The sequence below is a fragment of the Narcine bancroftii genome, chromosome 9, assembly GCF_036971445.1.
Source record: "Narcine bancroftii isolate sNarBan1 chromosome 9, sNarBan1.hap1, whole genome shotgun sequence".
Lineage (NCBI taxonomy): Eukaryota > Metazoa > Chordata > Chondrichthyes > Torpediniformes > Narcinidae > Narcine > Narcine bancroftii.
This window is the reverse complement of record NC_091477.1, coordinates 65,206,886-65,224,721: the sequence shown is the minus strand read 5'-3', so window position 1 is coordinate 65,224,721 and position 17,836 is coordinate 65,206,886. Positions and strand designations below refer to the sequence as shown.

Sequence of the window (17,836 nt, the reverse complement as noted above, 5' to 3'; positions counted from 1 at the left end):
CAGCCTTTATGATAAGGTTGATCTATATAAACTGAGCCAACTGGACAATAGGGGTCAGTCTTGGGGAACAGCTCACTGTGTAGGTGACCTATGAACTAACGACTGACCCAGAGCTCTGTTAAGTTTTATTCTTGTGCTGTGTAATAAACTGACTGTTGAACCGAATACCTTCTCCTATCACTTCATTCAAAGAACACGCTGGACTCAGACCACACAGATGAAGGTAAAGCCAGAGTCCGACAGGGGTCCCTTCATTCATCTCCTACAACGATGAATTCCCCGTACTGCCATTGGCTTCGCTCCATCATAGACCTGAGGGTAGCTGCCAAGCACCACGACCAAAAACAAAACACCCCATCCATTCCTTCACCAACATGGCAGCCCAGCGAGCTGCGAAGGGAACCGGGCGCGCCTGCGCCAGCCCAGCGAGCTGCGAGGGGAACCGGGCGCGCCTGCGCCAGCCCAGCGAGCTGCGAGGGGAACCGGGCGCGCCTGCGCCAGCCCAGCGAGCTGCGAGGGGAACCGGGCGCGCCTGCGCCAGCCCAGCGAGCTGCGAGGGGAACCGGGCGCGCCTGCGCCAGCCCAGCGAGCTGCGAGGGGAACCGGGCGCGCCTGCGCCAGCCCAGCGAGCTGCGAGGGGAACCGGGCGCGCCTGCGCCAGCCCAGCGAGCTGCGAGGGGAACCGGGCGCGCCTGCGCCAGCCCAGCGACCTGCGAGGAGCACCCGGCGCGACTGCGCCAGCCCAGCGACCTGCGAGGAGCACCCGGCGCGCCTGCGTCACACAGACCCATGACGGGAACCTAGTGCGTCTGCACCATCCACTGCCCCATCGGAGGAAGCTTTCACTGAGAGGGTGAGTTGGTTTGAACGCCTTGATATAAATAAAAGCAGCAGCGGCCCTGAGTCATCGTGAGCAGAATTGTCTGCTGCAGTCCTCCCGGATGAGTAAAGGCTGCTGCAGTCCTCCCGGATGAGTAAAGGCTGCTGCAGTCCTCCCGGATGAGTAAAGGCTGCTGCAGTCCTCCCGGATGAGTAAAGGCTGCTGCAGTCCTCCCGGATGAGTAAAGGCTGCTGCAGTCCTCCCGGATGAGTAAAGGCTGCTGCAGTACCGGGGCAGAGCGTTTATGATGAGCCCGCCAGGAGAGGGCTGCAACGCTCGGGCGTCCCACTTTCCGGCCTCAGGTGTGCCGGTGGAGTAAAACAGAGCGGCCCCCGTTGTCTTTTGGGCTCTTTGCATTAGTGATGGCTCGTGTTTAATTTCGCCCAAGGAGAGTTTCCTTGGTGATTGAAGTGCCTCAGTGCAGGATCTGGAGGTGGCCGGAAAGTGTGCCGTGAAGTGCCAATGGGGTTAAATTCTGATAGGTGATTCACTTTGGTGTAGGGTAGGGCTTGCATCGTGAACCGTGGAGCCCTGAGATGAGCTGTAGAGCAAGAAGACTTGGGGGTTGTTTATATCGATATTGTTTCATGAAAGTCCCAACACAGGCAGGCTGGGTGCTGAAGGCTTTTAGCATCAGTACAGGAGTGGGGTTGCCTTGTTAAAATTGTGCAAGATGTTGCTGAGACTGTATTTGAAGTATTGTGTACAGTTTTGGTCACCCAGTTGCTGGAAAGCATGCAGAAAGAAAAATGCAAGAAAGTTATTGGGAATTATAAGGATAGGCTATGACTTTCCTCTTTGGAATGTAGGGGATCCTAGTGGAGCTTTATTAAATCTTGAGCATAGTTGTGGACTTTTTCCCTGGGTAGGTGATTCTATAATTAGAGGTGTTAGAATTCTGTGTTGTGTATTGGCCTATGTGTTGTGTGGTTTTGTGTTGGAAAGTGACAGTTTGCCTTAGAGAGCCAAGGTGAAGGTGGACTGAGAGAGTGGGAGACAGACTGGGCATGTGCAGAAGATGTCCTAGATATTTCTGGACTTGGAAGACAAACAACTGTGGCTGTAAAGTGGAAGGAGGCCCAAGCAGAGTCATTGTCTGGGAGGCAGTTTAGAATGTTGGGCATTTTAAAAGGGATGAACATTCCAAAAGCAGCCAGAAGGATCTGAACCAAACCATTGTTTCTCTGCAAGCAATGCAAGAAGACAACTTCAAATTTTGTGCGTGCTATCTCTCACGCTCTAGTAGGCTTCAGTTTACCAAACAAACTGAATTGTGTCTATGATCATTGCTTTGGTTGAGATCGAAGTTTTGTGTCTGTTTTCTGTGGGCTGGTTGGAAATGTGACTTAGACTTTTATTAAATTTGTTATATTTAGGGTGGGAATTTATTTATTTTACACTTATAGAAATTTGCATATTTACCAGTGGGCATTGTTATAAAAGGGTTTTTAATTTCATTTGAAGGTGAATTTTTGTTAAAGTGTTTGTTCATCTTTACCCCTGTGTGACATGCCTTCTTTGTGGTTGCTGGTTTGATCTTGTAACAGAGGGCATAGATTTGGGTGAGAGGGAAAAGATTAAAAGGGGCCCTGAGGGGGTGTTGCCTTCACACAGGGTGGTGGGCACAGTATATGGAAGGAGTTGAGAGGTGATGGGATAACTGGAATGTTCAGAGTACATTTGGACAAGTACATGAATAGGAGATATTTGGAGTGATGTGGTTGAACAGAAACAAATGGGTCAAGCTTGGTGAACTTTGATAAGATAGGCCAAAGGGCCTCTTTCTGTGCTTTCTGAGCGGACAGGCCAGACTCTGTGACAAGAACTGATCACCACAGCTTGCCACAGGGGTGCCCTACATGTCTGCTGTCACCCAGTCAGTTACCTGCCTCTTGAATGTGACTGTCTCTTTATAGCTCCTCTCCATCACCCCTGAATAATCCAGAAGTCATCCAGCTCCCTAACTCCGTAAGTGCAGAGCTGCAGTTGGGTGCACTTCTTGCAGGTGTCATTATCTGGGACACATGCTATCCCAGATATCCCAATCCTGCAATTGGAGCAGACTGCTGCCCTAACTGCCATCCCCACTTCCTTCTCTGGATTATTATGAAAAGATCATGCCTGTTGCTCATCCCCAGCCTCTTGAGCCAAAGTCTCTCAATCTCCACTCTCACACTGGGCCACTCCTTTTGAGCTCTCTTTTTAATCAATGATTTCCAACCAATCACTGAAGTTTTTTTGCACCACCTCAGTTTAAAATATCCTGAAACAAGCATGGATCTTGACCCTTATCTGTATCAATAGACTCCAATGTCTTGCCTCTGGAATTCAACTCTTGTCAAAGTTTGTCATGAAGTCTGGAACTGAGTGATCAAGCCTGTCAATACAGTTTTTTAGTGAGTAAGTGATAATGATGGCACTGATAATGACCCTTTTCCACCATGTTCCTGATGATAGGCTTGGATTATTTTGTATATGGGATACATTTAGGCAATAATCCATTTTTTGTTACTGTCTTATACTGAATTCAGCTCAGAATGTTACAGTTGTATCAAATTCACATACTGTTTTTGACATTCCATATGGATAATTGAATATGGTGATTGGTGTCAATGATGAAGATTTGCGAGGAGGCCCAGATGAATGATTAACTAGACTTTACCGACTAGGTTCCCATACTTTAACCTTGTCTTTTGAAACAACGATCCAAGGTTAGCCATTGTAAGGTGGGAAAGTGGATGAAACTGCTTGACTCTTTAAATTGCTTCACTATTCATTGGGGCATGCAAAGCTTTAATCTATGTTTGTGGTATCATTTGTCTGTTGCATCTTGTCAGTTTGTTCATTATTCATCCAGATGCATGAATTTACATTATTTTAAGGTCTTTTATAGGTGTTCTGCACAAGTTATTTTCTGTGGGGGTGCTAAGCGATGAAAAGGAATGCATGCCCGGAAAGGACACATTGAGCTCTGTTCAATCAAGGTTATCAAAAAACAACAGAAATGCAGAAGACATATATTTCCTCACGTGAATAGTAAGTGTGATCATAGGAAATATTGTAGATATAGTTTTGACCATGTGATCAGGTAAAAGGATTCAATGAAAGCATTTGTGGCGATGACACTTTCCAATCTCGTATTTCCCAATTTCAAGATTTAATTGGTTGATGTAAGCATTTTGTGTAACTTCGCATTGAGATTTTCATAACTTTAGTAAATAAAGTCTACTGTATAATAATATAAGATGAATTAAGATAAGAAATGATTAAGACTAATGAATTCAAAGAATTCCAATCTGGCGTATCTTCCATGGTTCTCCGAAGAATGAGCTACAAGCTCTCCGTTCACCCAGATATTACAGTATATCCTGTCATAGTAACTATGGTAACTTGACAAAACAACAATCTTTCTTAAAGGGATGGTCATAAAATTAAATAAAAACAAGGTTTTACAAAATTTTCTGCTTCTTGGTTTGAATCCTCATTTGCTGAACAAAACCTTTCTTGTCTGGAAAGGTTTCCACGATTCTTCCTCAAAACTGAGAATTTCTTGGTGCAGAATCATCCATGATAATTACAATGTCTCCGCATACAAATTTGCATTTAGCATTAGACCAGTTTTGTCTCTCTTGTAATAATCAAAGGTATTCTTTAACCCATCTTTTCCAAAATAAATCAGCAATAAACTGCACTTGTCTCCATCTGCGTCTTGTATAAATAAAATCTTTCTGAAATTGACCCGGTTTAGATTTAAGAAATAAGAGATGCAAGTACCTCAATGTCATTTGAATCGATAGAAACTTTAGTTATTGGATGACTTTAAAATAGCTACAATCTCACACAATACTGTCTGAAGATTATCATCATTCACTATTTGATTATTTAAAAAGGAATTAAGAATTTTCTTGATTTACCTAATCATTCTTTCCCACGCACTTCCATGATGTGAACCTGTTGGTGAGTTAAATATCCAACTAATTTCCTTTTGAAGTAATGAATTAGATGTTGATTCCAATTTTGAATTGCTTTTTGTAATTCTAGTTGAGCTCCTGTAAAATTAGATCCATTGGTGTTTTGGATTTCTGGATCTTCCATTGAAACTTCTTTTAACTCTTCTGGATTTATAGGTCAATCTTCTTGAGATTGCGAAAGAAATTGAGGACCGAACACCCAAGTGTTGACACTCTTTAGAAACTATTGTACTTTTGATCCTGTGAAGCCATGTCAGCTGAATTATCCATTGTTTTAATATATCTGTATTGATTTCATTAATTCTGTTAGTCACAAAAGTACAAAACCTCATAGTTTTCCTATGTACTGATGTGCTATCAGACCAAAACACAATCTGCTAACTCCATCTGTAATTCTCTTCTTAACCCATTTAGCTCATCATAGTAGTGGCAGTCAATTTCATTTGAAGTAAGGTGACTGACTTTAATGGAGCCAATCTGGCTTTTCCCATTTCAAATCCACAATGTATTTGGTCTTGGTTATTTTGCATAACTAAATAACTGAGAATACCATAACCACATTTGCTTGCATCAGCAAAATAGTATAACTGAACAAACATGGCAATACCAAAGTCTGTTGGTTTAAAACATCTGTCGACTTCAACATTTTCTAACATTTTAAGACTCAATCCAATTCATCCAATCTTGTGCGATAGAATCTGATATAGCTTCATCCCATCCGAATTTTCTTCTGCAGAATTTTCTTTGCTATTGATACTACTGGTGCCAATATTCCCAAAGGATTATATATTGAGCTTCTTTTCAAAGGCCATTTTTTCAAAACAATTTTGAATTTGAAAACATCAGATTGAATGCACCATTGCACTCCCAGAATTCTTTAAGCAGAACCTCACAATCCAAGTCAAGAATTTTTGTCTCAGGTATAACAGCCAGCACATCTCGACTGTTGCTAATTCATTTTGTAAGGAAGAAACCTCCTTTATTACAGATCTATTTTAACTTGCTGCTTTTTCTGAAAACACTGAAGTGAGACAATCATCAACATAGGAATTATTTCTGATACTTAAAGCTTGAGAACTAAGTTGCTCTTCATTGTCTTCAGCACATTTCCTGAAAATAAAATTTGCACAACTCAGTGACGAGGTTGCTCCAAATAAATGAACTGTCATTCTGTCTTCAATCACATCTTTACTGTAATCTCCATTAGGCCACCATAACAATCATGTAAAATCACGATCTTCTGATGGTACTTTCACTTGATGAAACATCACTTCAATATCCGCAGCAATCACAATGGGCTCTTTACAAAATCTTATTAAAACACCTACTGGTTAAGTCTGGACCTTGCAAAAGTTGAGAATTCAATGAAACTCCTTGAAATGATGCTCTACAATCAAATACTACTGTGACGGATTGTTTTATTTTATATTGTATTTAGATACATTTTAAAGGAAATACATTGTAGCAGGTTTTTTTTATTGTAGGTCACATACAAACATTTCAAAACAGATCTCTTTTAAATTAACAGAGCTCTGCTTGAGGTAGACAGTCCAGGCTCCAGGTGCCTTTGCAGGAACTTGGAAGAATGCCTATAAAGACTTTACAAGTATGTGTTAATTGGGCATCCTGTGGACTAATGGATTATTGTTTTGGAAAGCAGTAGATAAACTCAGAAGATTGGGTCTGGTGTGGGTGTGTGGGTCATGTGGTTCTACAGTTTCAAAGTTCAGCAGCAGCAGTTGGGACTGGAAAAGGACAAGCTGGCAAGCTTGTGGAAAAAAAAAAATTTTGAAGACTGGTTGTGAGTTTTTGGTTCAGCCTGGTCAAAACCCTTGTGGTCCATACAAGAGAAGATGGCTGGCTGCATAATGTTTCACTTGAAATGAAGGAAACAAAAAGGAACTCTGTGGTGACCTGAAAGAAAGAGGTTATCATCTGGAAAACCCTAATGGGGCAAGTTTCTTCGGCAAGACACTGAAGTGCCTCATCAGAAGGAATCAATTGTGGGTGTCCAACGAGCAACAAATATCTCTCTGAAAACCAACAAGAACCTTCCTGAGTGGTAACCATTTAACTTTCAAGCACCAAAGCCTGGAGAAGATTCATAAATGTTAAATTCTGTGCTCAGTATAAGAATTACCTGATACCAGTAAACTTGGAGGAGTGAGAAGTGAGATTGGACTGTGAATCAAAGAACTTTTCTGAACTTGTAGACACATTACATACATGTGCGCTTAGAATTAGAAGGGGTTAAGTTAATAGTAATAAGTTGAAGCTTGATCCTGTTTTCATGTTTAAAGATAATTTAAAAGCAGCTTTTGTTTAAGTAACCAGTTGTCTTTGTGAATTTCTATTGCTGCTGGGTTTTGGGGTCCTCTGGGCTCATAACAATACTCCTAGTTTATCCTTTTGTGGATGATTAACTCCATGATGAGATAAGTACCATTTTCTACCATCTTTATGTTCCAAGATATCTTCTGATACCTTTTCCACATAACCCTTGGTTATCATATCTGACATGATATTGATATATTCCAAATGAATGGAAGCATTTTTTTGTATTTTCTTTTCAAATTCCTCATATGCTGTTCTGCAATTATTTTGTTGTCTGGCATACAAATTTCTCCTTTCTTCTAAGGCAATGCAACATGTTTAACAAAATTTGAAACTAAATCCAGAAACTGCTTATCCTCCTTCGAAGGTTCTTGAATACCTTTGAGACATTCAGGAAAATAAATTTTAAACTGTTGTTCCCACAGATCATTAAGTTTGATAATTGAAATTCTGTTGACCTTTACATTCGGCATCTTCTGATCATTATTCATTTTTCCTCCTAAAGATCTGTTAATTGTCCATCCAAGCAACATTCTTATGGAATAAGGTCCATCATTTAGGCTCTTTGTTACTTCTAGAGGTTCAAGAGCTTTTTTACATCTAATGCAATTAACATCTCGACTTTAGCATCAATCTTGGGTAAGCAAATGTCTTCTAGATGATCCCATTCTTTGATATCCTGATGTGGAATATTCTCCTTATTAGTAGGCATTGTCTTCTGAGTATATACTCTTGGAAGGTCACAAAATTCATTGCTATTCAATTCAGCAATCTGTAAACCTGAAACTATATTAGTTTCAAAGTTATTTTCATCATTTATTGTCTTCAACAAGATCTGTGATTTTTATTTTAACCATGAAGATTACATTTATTCATTAATTCAACAGTATAAAATGATGCGGTACTTCCTGGATCAAAAAATGTGTAAGTCTTCAATATGAAGCTTCCTTTTTTGGCTTTAACCTGCACAGGAACTATTGAGAGAGCCTTGTCTCCAGCCCCAGTAAGACGGTTTGTCTGAACCGAAGCTGAAGCATTCTCCTTGACTGTGTCTTTAGTCTTGGAATCAGATTGTTTGACATCCTTCTCAACTTCATTGAATATGCAGTAACCTGGGATGTTTTAAACTGCTTATTTCATAACTGAGTTGCTTGTTACAAGTTTTACTGATATGTCTTTTACACAAGCAACTGAAACATGTTCCACTCTTCTTTAAAAAGGTTAATTTCTTGTCATATGACTTCTCCAATCATGGACATTTTTCTAAAGCATGTTGTTCTTTGCAATACAAACAGCTTTCCTGAACAGTCTGATCTTCCTTTTCCATTGTTACCTTGATCTTTCTTGTGCTTTTATCTGACAGCATTGACAAAGGTACTTCCCTTTGGTTTCTGTTGAGACGATGATTTGGACTTCTTTACGTCCTTGGGAACTATTGAAGTATCCTTCATATTTCCAAATACTGGGACAGTGTTAACAAAATTTGTACAACTTCCTCAAAAGTGGCGACCCTTCATTTTAAGCTCTGCAACTTGTGGTTCTGCATAAGACTTTCATCTTGTAAGGTAAATGATAAATTAGCAAGCAAATTCAGCTCTTGTAAATGTGCACTACTTCCCATTGTATTACAACATCCATTCAGAAAGAGTGCATATGCTTGTAAAACCTTCGAGTCCTCTGATTTTATTGCTTGCCAAGAAAGAATCTTGTCTATGTGGGCCCTTGCGATTTTATGTTAATCTCCTTAATGATAATACAATAATTATTTTGCCCTTTTAAAACCTTGGTCTGGATCCATTTATTGGCAACTTTTGACTAGTTCCTTCACCTGTCTTCCAGTATATTGTTCTAGGTAATACAGACAATCTTTGGTGTTTTTAGTATTGCTTTCAATGTGATGTTCATAGGATTTCATGAACATCAGATACTGTAATAAATCTCCATTTTAAAAACTGGAATTTCCTTCTTGGATAAAACATATGAACCTTGTGGCTGTGCTGACATAGCAGAAATTTCATTTTGTTTCACTGAGTGATAATATATTGTCTTGTCCACCATAGCTTGCGACTGGCTGTCTTGTGGTGAATGGAACTGGTTAAACTTGAAATGGTGCCATCGATGTAGGACCTTGGTATGTAAGTAATGACATTGGTGAGGATCCTTGACTTGTCGCTGGTTCTTCGGCAACACAAATAGGCATCAATGGTTGAACCTGGCTGAAAAGTGCTTCTTTCGGGAAGATTCAAAAATTGTGTGCTCGGAAAAGATTGAATATTGCTAGCCCTTTCCACAGGTCATTGATATTTGAGCACGAGCAACACCTCCCGAGGCTCCTTGCTTGAGTAGACTAATTTCTTGTGGCTACAGTACCCATTGACCTGCTGGTGGTTCCTTGGGTATTTTTCCTTTGAATGATAGATCTTCAAAAGCCTGAGCTAATGTTTTTACTCTGGCCATATTCATAGCATGTTGTTCCTCCAGTTCTCGTCTTTTTTTCTCTTCAGTCTTTTTTGTTCTTCTTGCTGATTCTTTATTTCAGCTTCTTGCATTAGTTGCTAATTCATTTCAGCTTCCATATTTTCAAAAGCATCTGTCTTGGGTAAACTTATACCTCTCATTTTGTTCGTTTTAGATTGGTCACAGTGTTTGAGCTACCGAAAGAAAATAGGCACACACACCGAGAGCAGTTCAGTTTATACAAATGTTTATTACAAATTCAAAAGCTGATTTCACACTACAATATGCAAGCCCTTCCCAACTATACTTATCAACGCTTGGACTGGTCCCAACTGCTGAAGCGAGGCAACGACTGCACATTTGTAGTTGGTTGTCAGGGCGCCAGTAGCAACTTCTCCACCTCCACTGACCGGGACGTTGGCTGGACTCCAGAAGTTCTTCTTCTTGCTAAGAGATGTTGCCACCTCTCGGAGAGTCTCAAACTTCAGCAGCGGGACCATGGCTTATATTACCCAAAAACTGCTTACCCAAGCACCTATTCCCAGCACAGCAAGAAAGATAAGCAAGCAAGCTAGCATGCTAGGCTTCTAACGAATAACATAATTTTCAGCTTATCACTTTGAATACAATGGTTTATTTTGCATCAAGGCTAGGCCTCTGACAGTCTGTGACCAAAACAAGCTGGAAGATTAAATGTTCTTGGTACACAGATGTATAACAGCATCTCTGGCCCCTCGGTGGAATTTAGCTTATGTCTGCTGATTCTAAAACACAAGCAGGTTCTCAGTCTTGCAGAACCCAGAGCTGCAAGTTTAAAAAAAACAGGTTAGAATCTTCCATTACAACATCTTTTCTCAAATCACTCATGTTGTGCACAGATAGTAACCAAGTCTGCTTGCACCTTAGCATGCATAGCTGATGTGCTTGAAGCACGCAAAGCTGTACTTGCTGTAGATGCCTTTGAAGACTTTGGAGATCTTCCTACGCTCATAACCTTGGAAATACTATAATCAGGATTCACATCTGAACTTTCAGATATCGCTGATTTAGTCTCTATCTTCTGCATTTCACTCAGTACAGCACCAGTGGGGCTTTGCACGTACATTCATCTGTTCCAGTTCCACTAACCTTTGTCAGCGAATGAGGTCTGCAGTGCCTTAATGGAATCTTCTTCCTGCTTGAAGCCACTTCTTCTCTGGTCACTGACTCCAACCTTTCACCAATCCTTATCCATCTCTCTTGCTGGCTCAACCCACAATCAGTCTTTTGAGAGGAGCTGTTTGCTCAGGGTCTTTAGCCTGATGAGACTTCTTCTTACCCATCTTGGATTCTTCACACTGCAGCCTTTCTTCTTGTCTCTCATCTGGTTTCTTGGAACAGTAAACAAATTTGTATCTTGTGTGGGTCCTTTAAGAATTTCTCTGGCTGAATCTGTCAGGATCTGTGTTTTCAAAACGTTTTTCTGGGCTTCCTGCCAATGGCTCTTTGGTAACTCTGGCTTCTGCAAACCAGAGTGCTTTATCTGATGTTTCTCTCTTGAAGGTTACCAGATGTTCTTCAAGTCTTCAGCTCAGGACTGTACAATTACAAACAACGTAGACATTTTCTCTCAGAAAACTGCCTATTTTGCTTAAAGCTTTTTGATTTTAACAAATTGAGTTCCTTCAGCCTTTCTTCCAAAGTTCACAATTTTACTTTTCTTTGAACAAATAGTATAGATGACACTTTCTATCCCAATTTCAAAACGTTATCTTCACAGAAACATAAGCATCGATATTCCGAATTACTACCTTACTAATCCAAATAAATCAAACTTTGTAATTGCAGCTTTGTGTAGCCTTTAATTGGTTGATATAAACATCTTGCATAACTTCGCATTGAGATTTTCTTAACTTTAGTAAAGAAAGCATAGTATAATAATAATATAAGATGAATTAAAATGATAAGCAATTGTTAAGACAAATGAATTCAAAGAAAAGTATTTCGATCTCGCTTATCTTCAATGGTTCTCCGAAGAATGAGCTGCAAACTCTCCGTTTGCCAGGATATTACAACATATGATGTCATAGTAACTATGGTAAAACTACAAAACAATTTTTCTTAAAGGGATGGTCATTAATTAATCAAAAAGCAAAGTTTTAACCTTTACAATCTGCTTTGCATCTCCATAATGACAGTAATATTGCATGTAAGGAATGATCTCCAATTTCTAAATTCATTAATTGTTTAATGCTCTTTCTAACAAAAAATCTTAATTTCCAGCTCTTAAAATTTTTTTAAAATATTTTACAATTTTAAATCATTTGACATTAGTTGTTATTATCAATACAAACATTATATAATTAAATGAAACCCCCCCCATTAAAATAAATTCTTAATAAATTCCTTAATTTCAACATCCAAGCTAGTTAAAATGGTTACTGAATCATAACATATAACATAACATAACATAACAATTACAGCACGGAAACAGGCCATTAGGCCCTTCTAGTCCACACCGAACCAAACACCCCTTTCTAATCCCACCTCCCTGCACAATGCCCATAACCCTCCATCTTCTTCTCATCCATATACCTGTCCAACCTTTTCTTAAATAATACAATTGACTCCGCCGCCACTATTTCTCCCGGAAGATCATTCCACACAGCTACCACTCTCTGAGTAAAGAAGTTCCCCCTCATGTTACCTCTAAACCTCTGCCCCTTAATTCTTAACTCATGTCCTCTTGTTTTAAACTTTCCTCCTCTTAACGGAAATAGTCTATCCACATCCATTCTGTCTATCCCTTTCATAATCTTAAATACTTCTATCAAATCCCCTCTCAACCTTCTACGCTCCAAAGAATAAAGACCCAATCTGTCCAATCTCTCCCCATACTCCAGATGCTTAAACCCAGGCAACATTCTGGTAAACCTTCTCTGCACTCTCTCCACTCTGTTTATATCCTTCCTATAATTAGGCGACCAGAACTGCACACAGAACTCCAAATTAGGCCGCACCAACGTCTTATCCAATCTCAACATCACCTCCCAACTCCTATATTCCATGCAATGATTGATAAAGGCCAGCATACTAAAAGCCTTCTTCACCACCCTATTCACGTGAGTTTCTACCTTCAGGGAACGATGTACCATTACTCCTAAATCTTTCTGCTCTTCTGTATTCCTCAATGCTCTCCCATTTACTACATATGTCCTATTCTGATTCTTCTTACCAAAATGAAGCACCTCACACTTATCAGCATTAAATTCCATCTGCCATTTTTCAGCCCACTTTTCTAAGCAGCCCAAATCCCTCTGCAATCCTTGAAAACCTTCTTCATTATCCACTATTCCACCTATCTTAGTATCGTCTGCATATTTACTAATCCAATTCACCACCCCATCATCTAGATCATTAATGTATATAACGAACAACAATGGGCCCAATACAGATCCTTGAGGCACACCACTGGTCACCGGCCTCCAACCTGACAGACAATTATCCACTACCACTCTCTGGCCTCTCCCTTTCAGCCAATGTTCAATCCATTTGACTATCTCAAAATTTATACCTAAAGACTGCATCTGTGGGTTGACGTATATGTAAAGGGAATGTGCAGTCTTATTGCAATTTTGTGCTTTACTTCTTTGCTTAACCAGTCTGCTGAGAAAACTAGTCAAAAGTGCAATCCCTTTACATATCCATTCCCATCAGGAAGGCCTCCAGTCCTTCTTTCATGAAAGCAGAGTTTTCATTCCACCTTGAATAACACTCCTCCACCTGGCAGAGCTTGTTCTCGCCCTTATAGCTCCTTTGATTCCTCCCATTTCCTGTAGATCCAGGGTGTAGCTATGGGCAACAATTGTGCCCATCTTTTTCAGATGTGTAGAACAGTCCCTCTTCTGATGGTACTTGGGTACCATTCCAACTCTTTCTCCATTTCATTGAAGACTGCATTGGTGCTAACTCTTGTGTATGAACAGAACTTTACAATTTCATAAACTTTGCTGATTGCTTCCAATAGCCCTTAAATTTACCTGGATATTTTCTGACTCCACTTCTTTCCATTTCAGGGAACAATCTTTTCAATTACATCATTACAAACCCACTGACCCATACAGCTACCTTGATAATAGCTTTTATCATCCTGTCCCTTGTTCGATGCCATTCGTATCTCACAATTCCTCCATTTCTGCCCCATCTGACCCCAGGATGAGGCCTGCCACCAGGCCATCGGTATTTTCTCTCTTTAATAAACATGGTTTTCTCCTCATTCATTAATAAAGCTTGCACCCATATGTTTATTACTTCACCCTTTATCCCACCTTTCTGCCCCAAACAGAAAAAGGATTGACTCTGTTGTATAATAATTAACTTATTTCTTTCTCAATACATAATCAAAGTTTATTACATTGGAGATTTAAAGGTGTGGAAAATTTGGGAGATTGTTTTAAAGAAGGTAAATTTTTATCTTATGATCAGATGAGGGACAGTTATGGTATTGATAAAAATTCTTTGTTTCTTTATTATCAAATTCAATCTTTGGTAAAGCATGTGTTTGGTAGAGATATGATTTTACCTGACATGAGCTGATCCATCCACCCTCTCCCCTGCCTTTTCTCCGTAACCCTTGATGCCCTAGCTAATCAAATGCCTGTTAATCTCTGCCTTAACGACTTTGCTTCCACAGCTGCCTGAGGCAACACGTTCCACCCTTTAACTAAAGAAATTTTCCCACATCTGTTTTATCCTGAAATTATGCCCTCTTGTCCTAGAATCCTCTATCATGGGAAACATCCTTGCACATCACTCTGTTCAGACCTTTCAGCATTCAAAATGCCTCTAAGGTCCCCTGTCATCCTTTTGTACTCCAACGAGTAAAGTCCATTAGCTGCCAATCATTCCTCATAACCCTTGACATTCCTGGCATATGTCTGTTAATCCTAAATTTTAAATTTAATTTAAATTTTTCTTTAACATACCGGCCCTTTTGGCAAACGAGCCAGAGTTGCCCAACTTTCATCCTGCACCCCTGTACATTTTGAATGATGGGAAGAAACAAGAGCCCTTGGGGAAAACCCACGCAAACACTGGGAGAATATACCAACTCCTTACAGACAGCATGGGATTTGAACCCTGGTCCCAATCGCTGGCACTGTAAAGACATTGTGTTAACTGCTACATCAACCATGCTATCTTTTAAACCCTCTCCAAGGCCAGCATGTCTTTTCTCAAATAAAGTGCCTAAAACTGGACACAGTACTCCATGAGGTCTCACAAGTGCTTCATAAAGTCTCAACATACATCCTTTTTCTTGTATGCTATCCCTCTAGAAATGAATGCCAACCTTGTATTCACCACCTTCGCCACTAACTCAACCTGGAGGATAACCTTTTTTTAAAAAAAAATTGGGTGTTCTACTACTGCAATGGAGCTTTGGGTTTTTTAATGACCATTTAATTATTATTAATAGTGCACTCCTCATCTTGGGGTTTGATTCTTAGTTTAGGATTTTTTTTCTTTTTAATAACATGGGTTCAAATGTACCTTCATTATTATTTGATACTTGTAACTCAATATTAATTTACTTTATTATTACCATATGTATCTATATATTTTGCATGCTTTTAAAAAAAAGATTGACAAAGAAAAGAGGTTAACCTTTAGGGTATACTGTATGAGGATTTCAAAGTCCCTTTGCACCTTGGAATTTTGAATTTTATCACCATCCAAACAATAGTCTGCCCCACTCTACGTTTCCTGCCAAATACCCAATGCTTTAGCCACACAAATATCCTTTCTGTACTTCCACTGAAAAACCAATACATTGGACTCTAGTCTCTTTTCAAATTTCAAAGTGAACTAACTCAGTCATATTGTGATAATTGCCTCTTAAGGGTCCCTTTACCTTGAGCTCTCTAATCATCTCTGGTTCATTACACAGCATCCAATCTCCTGGTGGCCTCATCAACAAGCTGCCCCCAAGAGCCATCCTGTGGGCATTCCACAAACTCTCTGTCCTAAGGATCCATATTGACCTGACTTTCCTAATCTATTTTTATGTTAACAATCCCCCAAAATTATCATAACACTGTCTTTCTAACATGCCTTATCTATTTCTAGTTGGATTTTGTAAGCCACATCCCAGCTGCTGTTTGCAGGCCTGTATATAACTACTGTTCCTTAATTCAACCCATACAGACTCTACTTCTTCTGATCCCATGTCCCCTCTTTCCAATGATTTAAAATTGTTGTTTCCCAGCAGAGCCACACCACCCCTCTACCTATCTGTCTATCTTTCTGATTCACTGAGTATCCTTGAAAATTTTTTTTGACAACTTTCAAAGTTTCCCCCTTTCACCCCAAATCAAGTCTCCAGAAAATAAAATGAGAATCGCAACACTCATTTTTAAAATGTTTCTCTCCCATCTAATCAAAATCCAATGGCTCTGCAAAGATAAACCTGTTTGGTGCTGCTATTTAAATTTTCCCTGTCACTTGCTAAAAATTCAACATCTCGAGAAAATAAACTTGAAAGCCCTGACTCACATTTTCAAGATCTCCTCTCTATCAGATCCCATGTATTTGAAAGTGACTGTTAGTTTTTTTTAATTCACTGTCGCGCTTGCTCAAAATATAATAGCTCATAAGTAAACTTTCAAAAACTGCACTGTCTATTATCCTGTAACACTTTCCCCCAACTTCAGCATGGTTGCTCTACCAGCCATCATCCCCTCTCCACCCATCTGTACATCACAGGGATACGTCTCCAAGAGATGCCCTAGTCTGGTGTGCTGTCCCATTCAACCTTTGGCACTTCCTGATGTAATGGCAGAAATTTCAAAACTTGTTTCAACATCTCCTCCCTCACCTCCATCCAGGACCACAAACAGACCTTCTAGATAAGGACGAGCTTTGCATGTGCATTGTCCAACCTAGTCTTCTACGTTCAGTGGACTTGCTGTGGTCTCCTCCACAGAATTCAGAGATTTTTGTCATGTACGATGTTTATATTCACTGAAATTCTTAATCCATCTGAACAGATACTTCACAGAATAAGCAAACTAAAGCAGCTAAAAGTACAACTACAATAGTATACTTATTCGAATTTAAAAAGTCAATAAATACAAAAAGATGGATAATAAATATTCAGTTGCACTTGTGCAAAAAAAAAGTGACTTTGCAGGAGTGTAGACAATCTCTTTGTGATCTTAGAACAGACCATGACAAGAGCCTGATAGATGTTGCTTTATATTTTTGTTTTATCAATCCAAATAAGTATCCTATTATAGTCTCAAATGTTTCACTGACTACCTACAATTTGATGTCTTAAGTGTCTACTGTGTATACCTTGTGTACAGAGTACATTAGAATGAAGGTCATGGGTCTCTAATCCATTCTATGAGGGCATTGCAGCAAAGCTGAGGAACAAAAGACAGGTAATCGTATTAAAAAACACTCAAGAGCATCGCATTGTTCCTTTATGACTACCAGGGCAAATTTAACCATGAAGTATCCTGGTGTAATTGGTCTGAAACCTCATTCTGTCTCTTGAAGAACAATTTGAAATTCTTACAAAGTGATATCTATAGCCCCTTTCACATTTGCAAGTGATCCCAGGAATCAATAGGCCTTTAAAGTGGCAAGTGTGAAAGCAAAATCATCTTAACGACAGTGTCACATGGCATCATCTCACACATGTGTGAATTAAATGTCACACCCTTAACCCCTAGTACAGTCTCTGACATCTGCAGATGCCAGTGTTGCAATCAGGCAAGTGTGAAACAGGCAATTACATTATGGGGAGGAAATGAGATTTTTTGCATGATCACATTAAACTCCGGGTGGAAGTGTGCTGGAAACATGCTGCAGATACTCCTCCTCCATCTCTCCTCTGAAGTTAAAATTAGCAGGCACATTGTTGAGTACTGTGATTTTACAAGATCTGAGTTTATTTGGATTGACTTTAAAGAAGTTCAAATTGGTGGAAAAAGTTTAAAGAAAACAAAAAAAAAACTGACTTCTGCAAACTGGGGTGATAGGGAGGTGTAGCACCTCCTAACCCTAAGGTTGGAAGAGGGATCTGGATAGGAGTTAACAGGCAGAATTAAGGATAGATGATTTAATGAGGGCATTGCAGCAAAGGTCAAGACAGCTAATCAACAAGTTTAAAAACACTCAAGAGGAGTCTTCACCAGGTCATGGACCATAA

General features: G+C 39.7%; 1 protein-coding gene and 1 long non-coding RNA gene across 7 annotated transcripts in view; one reads left to right on the top strand and one right to left on the bottom strand.

Annotated features, from left to right (window-relative positions):
• Positions 1-763: 763 nt before the first annotated feature.
• scly (selenocysteine lyase) overlaps positions 764-17,836 on the top strand; it is a 70,098-nt gene continuing 53,025 nt past the window's right edge. For 2 of the 6 annotated variants that reach the window (XM_069899353.1, XM_069899358.1), the window contains exon 1: positions 3,800-3,916. In XM_069899353.1, the coding sequence (XP_069755454.1) occupies positions 3,885-3,916 (32 nt within the window). In that variant the 5' untranslated portion in view covers positions 3,800-3,884. Of the gene's footprint in view, positions 854-1,092; positions 1,183-2,033; positions 2,099-3,762; positions 3,917-17,836 lie in introns of those variants that run through there. The other 4 variants (XM_069899354.1, XM_069899355.1, XM_069899357.1 and 1 more) reach the window with 4 other exon arrangements.
• LOC138743720 (uncharacterized) lies at positions 9,873-11,671 on the bottom strand. Its single transcript, XR_011345031.1, has 2 exons — positions 10,544-11,671; positions 9,873-10,446 (listed from the first exon to the last, which is right to left on the bottom strand). It is a non-coding gene; the product is annotated as an uncharacterized lncRNA (long non-coding RNA).